This window comes from Micromesistius poutassou (assembly GCF_964030765.1).
Source record: "Micromesistius poutassou genome assembly, chromosome: 18".
In the NCBI taxonomy this organism is placed as follows: Eukaryota; Metazoa; Chordata; class Actinopteri; order Gadiformes; family Gadidae; genus Micromesistius; species Micromesistius poutassou.
The window spans coordinates 3,774,318-3,780,317 of NC_140288.1; the positions used below are offsets into that span (position 1 = coordinate 3,774,318).

At 49.3% G+C, this 6,000-nt stretch overlaps 1 protein-coding gene across 1 annotated transcript in view; it reads left to right on the plus strand.

Annotated features, from left to right (window-relative positions):
• Window positions 1-6,000, plus strand: part of LOC311363295 (uncharacterized protein) — a gene marked incomplete at both ends in the record, with an annotated part of 28,050 nt that overhangs the window by 9,352 nt on the left and 12,698 nt on the right. The window contains 13 exons of the mRNA XM_084483256.1: window positions 88-198; window positions 308-340; window positions 976-1,113; window positions 1,367-1,513; window positions 1,949-2,083; window positions 2,684-2,841; window positions 2,945-3,089; window positions 3,260-3,314; window positions 3,750-3,816; window positions 4,207-4,340; window positions 4,518-4,561; window positions 4,835-5,008; window positions 5,504-5,658. Coding sequence (XP_084339382.1) covers window positions 88-198; window positions 308-340; window positions 976-1,113; window positions 1,367-1,513; window positions 1,949-2,083; window positions 2,684-2,841; window positions 2,945-3,089; window positions 3,260-3,314; window positions 3,750-3,816; window positions 4,207-4,340; window positions 4,518-4,561; window positions 4,835-5,008; window positions 5,504-5,658 — 1,496 coding nt within the window. The remainder of the gene's footprint in view (window positions 1-87; window positions 199-307; window positions 341-975; window positions 1,114-1,366; window positions 1,514-1,948; window positions 2,084-2,683; window positions 2,842-2,944; window positions 3,090-3,259; window positions 3,315-3,749; window positions 3,817-4,206; window positions 4,341-4,517; window positions 4,562-4,834; window positions 5,009-5,503; window positions 5,659-6,000) is intronic.

The window sequence follows — 6,000 nt, forward strand, 5'->3', positions numbered from 1 at the left end:
CGGAAAATGTGGTAGTGGGCGGGGACTAGGTCAAACAGGATTGTTTGCGTTATATTTACATGAACGTGGTCTTGTGTCGGACACCAGGCAACCCAGACAACTACTACGGCGAGGACTGCCTGACCATGCAGATCAACAACGGGAAGTGGAACGACGACAAGTGTGAATACAGCAGAGGCTACATCTGCAAACGGAGAGGTAGGGCGCCACACATGGATTGTTGCCGTGGTTGCAAAGTGACGCTCCGTCCTACAACTGTGAGCATTAACAACTCCATCCGCCCCCCTCTCACCCCCTCTTCCAACAGGAAACACTCCTGAACCTCCACCGCCACATGACGGTACGTGAGACACTTTCTTTATTTAGTTTTGGGGCGGCATTAGCTCAGGAGGTAGAGCAGGTTGGCTGGTAATCGCAAGGTTGCTGGTTCGATCCCCGGCTCCTCCTAGCTGAGTGTCGTGGTGTCCCTGAGCAAGACGCCCTCAGCCTGACTGCTCCTGACGAGCTGGCTGTCGCCCTGCGTGGTTGACTCCACCGTCTGTGGAGTCAACCACCGTGCACACATTCACTGAATGTGTGCATGAACGGGTAAATGTCAGTCAACACTGTAAAGCTTACATCTGGAAGATATGGTGACATGGTGAGATATGGCAAGCTCTATCCAACTATCCATACACCCATCCTCCAACTCATTCATTCATTCATTCATTCATTCATTTGTTTACCCATCCATCCATCTATCTACCCAACCACCCATCCACAAAGTCATTATTAATCCAACAATTCATCCTCCATCCTTCATCCACACACACACGCACACACGCACGCACACACACACACACACACACACACGGACCCACACACACACAGACCCACATTACTGACTACACTACTACATTGTATGTGTTGAGACTGCCCGCTCCCCCCCCCGATGGGTAAAGGGAGTGTAACCCTTGTGTGACGGTGTGATACCAGGCTTCATGACGGCCTTGACGTGCCAGGACTCCTCCATGATCCTCCACTGCCCCCAGAACAGCGTCATCAACATCCAGTCCGCCTTCTACGGACGGGACAGCACCGACATCTGCCCCCTCCTGGACGGCTCAGGGGGAGGTAGGCCGGCCAACAAGATAATCGTATCGTTTGTTATCGAGCAGAGCACATTTTATTAATTTTTTTTAGTGACTGTTTTGGACGTGGACATTCAGAAACGTTGTTTTGCGTCATGACGTACGGCTGTGTGCCGCGTGCTTTGGCCTTGGCCAGTACGTCACGGAGTGCGTCAAATACCGATGTGTGCGGGGGGAAGTTCTGATGCGTTAAAAACCCAAACCGTTTCCTTCCCCTCCCTTCGATTGGTCCTCAGGTCAATGCCAAGTGGACGGCTTCCTCCCCCTCATACGGAAGAACTGCGACAAGCGTCCAATCTGCTTTGCGTACGCCGGCATGGAGAACGACCCGTGTCCCCAAGTCTCCAAGTACCTGAAGGTCACCTACAGCTGTGAACAGACGGGTGCGTCGTGTTGTGGATCCTCTTCTCCTACGTTACCCACAATCCCCCACCACCCGCAGTGTATTCTTTTCTTCTTCTATCTGCTCGGTTTTCTCCACTCAAGCTTAAGTCGTCGTTACTTGCCAAGTAAATAAAGTAATACTTGTATGATAATGGTAACATAATAAGGATAATAATAAAATAATAGTATGAGTGTGAATATGACCATTATAATCAATTGTATTTATGGAGCACTTTTAAAGATACTCAAAGACAAAAATGAACTATAAAAAAATCTGTTATAATATATAAATTCACTGCAAAGTTCACTGCAAATATACACCCAAATCAGAACAAAGACCCCAACAGCAATGTAGGGTAAATGCGTGCAACACATGCTATTCTGCCAGGACATGAACTGAATGTGCGTCCCGGTGTCTGTCTGCTGTCTGTCAGTGTGTCTGCGGGGCCTGGGAGTGGAGGACCGGAACATCACCGACTCCCAGCTCAGGGCCTCCTCCTCCTCCGGCTCCTCCACCCCGGACAAGGCCCGCCTGCACGGAAACTCCTGCTGGATGCCCTCGACCAGCGGTACGTAGAGCGACCGGAAAGTCAGCTCCTTATCAGCTCTCCACAGCCGTGGATGTGTCACTCACGGTTAGCAGCACAGGACGCTAACATGCTAACAATGTCCACAGCGAAAAATACTGAAGTTATAAATATAGTGATATGTCATGGTAAGAATATCTGTTTCGTGGTATAATAACCGTCTACAATAAGTCGTAGGGACTGCAAATGAAAAGTAGTTATTTTTACTAACTCTGGCATATTTACATGGTGTGTTTTTATACAATGTTCATAATTATGCATAAAATTAATTGTAATCTAATCTACCCGATTTCCTTTTAGAGGGGTTAAAGGGGACTTATTTCCGATCAGCCTCCAGTTTAAAAAAAGGGTGATCCAAGCATTCATGTCCTAAAGGTTTGAGGAAAAACGGACACATTGGGTTCCACAGGTGTGAGGGCGTGCTCAAACGTTCTCAAACCAATCCCACACACATTTAAACCAAGGTGTGACTGCGCAGCCGATAGAAAACGACTACTCTCGAAAAAAAACTCATTTTGAGTCCTGCACAGAACAACAAGATATTTCGTTGTTGTTTTACTTACCCTTTTAAACGAAAACCAGACGGCGCCAGCTGGATCCAGGCGGACCTGGGCCAGGTCAGGAAGGTCACGGGGGTCGTGATCCAGGGCTGTCCCGACAACGACCACTGGGTCACCAAGTTCAAGATCCAGCACAGCGTGGACGGCTCCACCTGGAAGGCCTACACTGCGGACGGGGAGGTAGGTTTAAGACAGGGGTGGGGGGTGGTCTTCACGAGGTCCACGTTTTGACCCATAAGCCCCGTGGTGGTTACTTCCTAACGGCGCTGCGACTCCCGTCCAGTTCTTCCCAGGGTCCCAGGACAGGAACACGGCCGACACCCAGCTCCTGGGCACGCCCGTGTCCGCCAAGTACGTGCGCGTCCTGCCACTGGAGCACAACGTCCGGGCCGGCCTGCGCTTCGAGGTCCTGGGCTGCACGCCCGACTGTAAGGGGTGACTGCGGAACAACGCTTTGAATCAATGGATGCAAGGAGATGGATGACATCGTCACGCGCGCGTGTGCGTGTGCGTGTACGTGTGCGTGTGTGTGTGTGTGTGTGTGTGTGTCCGTCCGTGGTGTTGATTCCTGACCAGCAGGTGTTTTTAAACTCCACAGACGCCGTCACCTGCGCCAACAGGCCCAACTTCAACTTTGCCAGCGACCGCATGACGTAAGCATCGGGACAAATCAAGTCAAATCAAACTTTATATATTTAGTGCCTTTTGTGAAAAAATTGCAATCCAAAGGTCCAATGCAATGACGATCCAACAATTAAATACAACAATGCAATGAAGAAATAAAAAATTTAATCATTGAAGTATCGTACGGAACATGCCCACTGGCATGCGTATCTGTAGCGATATATGAAGTCCTATTTCTATTTACTCTACATCATTGCAAATGAGGGCTTTGCCCTCAATGGATTTTCGAGTTTAAATAAATAAATCAAATCAAATTTACTTGGTCAAGGTGGATGTTGATGACAGTGGTGGTGGTGATGGTGATGGTGGTGGTGGTGGTGGTGTTGCTGATGGTGTTGCTGGTGGTGATGGTGGTGGTGATGGGGGTGGTGGTGTTGCTGATGAGGATGTTGATCTTCTTTCAGAGTCCACTGTCCAGCGGGCTGTTCTAAAGTGAGATACAGAGTGTATGGAACGTCTGTGTATCGAATGGTAGGGGAGCTGTCTGTCTGTCTGTCTCTCTTATCGATCTGTCTTCTGATCTATCTGTGTCTGTCAACCTGTCCTGATATCTTTCTGTCCTATCCGTCCGAATCGGTCTTATTACCGGTCTGTATATATGTCTGTCTTTTGGTCTTTATCTATCTGTCCTTTCTGGTTTTTTCTATGGCTCTGTATCTGTCTGTCCTATCTGTCTAAAGCGGTCTCTCTACCTGTGTCTATCCATCTGTTGTTTATATCTTTTTACTGGTCTGTCCATCCATCCATCTGCCTTGTCTGACTGCGCACACACACACACACACACACTAACACACACACATCTGTCTGTGTTTTCCTCGTCTCTGTGTTAATCCACCACTATGTCCCTCCTCTGCCGGCCAGGACTCCAGCATCTGTGCGGCGGCCGTCCACGCGGGCGTGGTGGTGGACGACGTGGGCGGAGACACCACCCTGCTGAAGCTCCCGGGACAGGACTTCTACCCCGGCTCCGTCCGCAACGGCATCACCTCCAGAGAGTATGTACCTTGTGTTGCTGACTCCGCCCCCTCACCTCCAGAGAGTATGTACCTTGTGTTGCTGACTCCGCCCCCTCACCTCCAGACAGTATGTACCTGGTGTTGCTCACAGGCCCCGCCCCTAGCGTCTGTCCAACACTGGTCAATGTCGTAAGCGTGTGTGTTCCGTCCCCACAGGTTCGACGGGACGTACTCGGGGTCGTACACGTTTGCGGACGGGGGTGAGTGTTTCAGCGTTGATTGCAGGCTGATGAAAAGAAGCAAACTTGATGATATTGAAAGCATTGAACAATACATTCAATATTATTCATCAATCCACACACACACACACACACACACACACACACCAATCGTTATCATATTGAAAGCAATGAACAACACATTAATAATTAATATTACTCATCAATTCATTCGGGGGGGGGGAGAGGGAGGAGAGTATAAATCATTCAAATCAAATACATTTTGACGTCTTACTAATGTCTTTGTGTGTGCAGAGCTGCGGTGCTCCGGGCCGGACTGGTACGAGTTCGGAGGCTTCTGCTACAAGCCGTTCAGCGTGCAGAAGACTTGGCTCGGCGCCCGCCAGGCCTGCCACGGCCTGGGGGCGGAGCTGGTGTCCATCCTCTCCATGACGGAGCAGAGCTGGCTGGAGAGCTACCTCTACATGGGTGAGGAGCAAAGCAGCCGTGATACCTTAGTGGACTTATTTTTTAGCTTTCGTGTCACACTTTGATAACGTCGTTTCAAATGCTTTAAAGTCCTTGTATTTTCTTTGCAAGCGGCATTTCTGTTTACAGATGTTTGCACCCACGTTGTTTGGTATTGAATATTGTGAGTCACCCTGTGACTGGGTTTTTTAAAGGGGCTGTAGAAATGAAGTGCATAGTATAATGAGGTACTCAGTATAACAGTGTGACTATAACAGAGTATCTGTGGATGCCTATTGTGATTGCAGCAATTCATCTTCTTCTCTTTATTATAACTAAGATATTTAACCAGACAGACGCGTTACGGCTCAAGTGAGGCTGTCAGAAAAGGATTCACTCACCGAAATAGTTTTTTTGATTAAAACGTTCAAAAAGTGTTTTTTCATTACAACCTGTGTTGACATGCTGGCGTTTGAACGGCGGACGCCCTCGCCGCGTCGCCTCCCTCCTCTGCAGCCACCGGCGACGTGTGGACCGGTCTGCACGACCCGCGGCAGGTGGGCTTCTACACGTGGTCCGACGGTCACATGACCTCCTTCACCTACTGGGCGCCCGGAGAGCCCAACAACCACAACGGCTTCAAGGAGGACTGCGTGGAGATGCTCTATGAGGTGAGGAGGAGGAGGAGGACGGATAGGCTCCGGGTTTGATTCCCCTGACGTCCACAGTCTACCTTTTGGGTTGACCCTTGAGCAGGATGTCCCCTAACCCTAGTCTGCTGTTTAACGGCATGTACTCACTGTGAATCTCTTTGGATGAAAGCGAATGCTAAATAGTATTAGTATATGCTACACGTGAACCTCCTAAGATGGCGCAATTTGATTGGTTCGCTATCTCGGGATATTGGGCAATATCCCTAGATGATATGATTGAGATCTCAAACTCGGGATATTGTTTTCATCGCAAAATGTCGCGCGTGACGTTCGTCTCGTCACGCTAATAAAAACAAATAT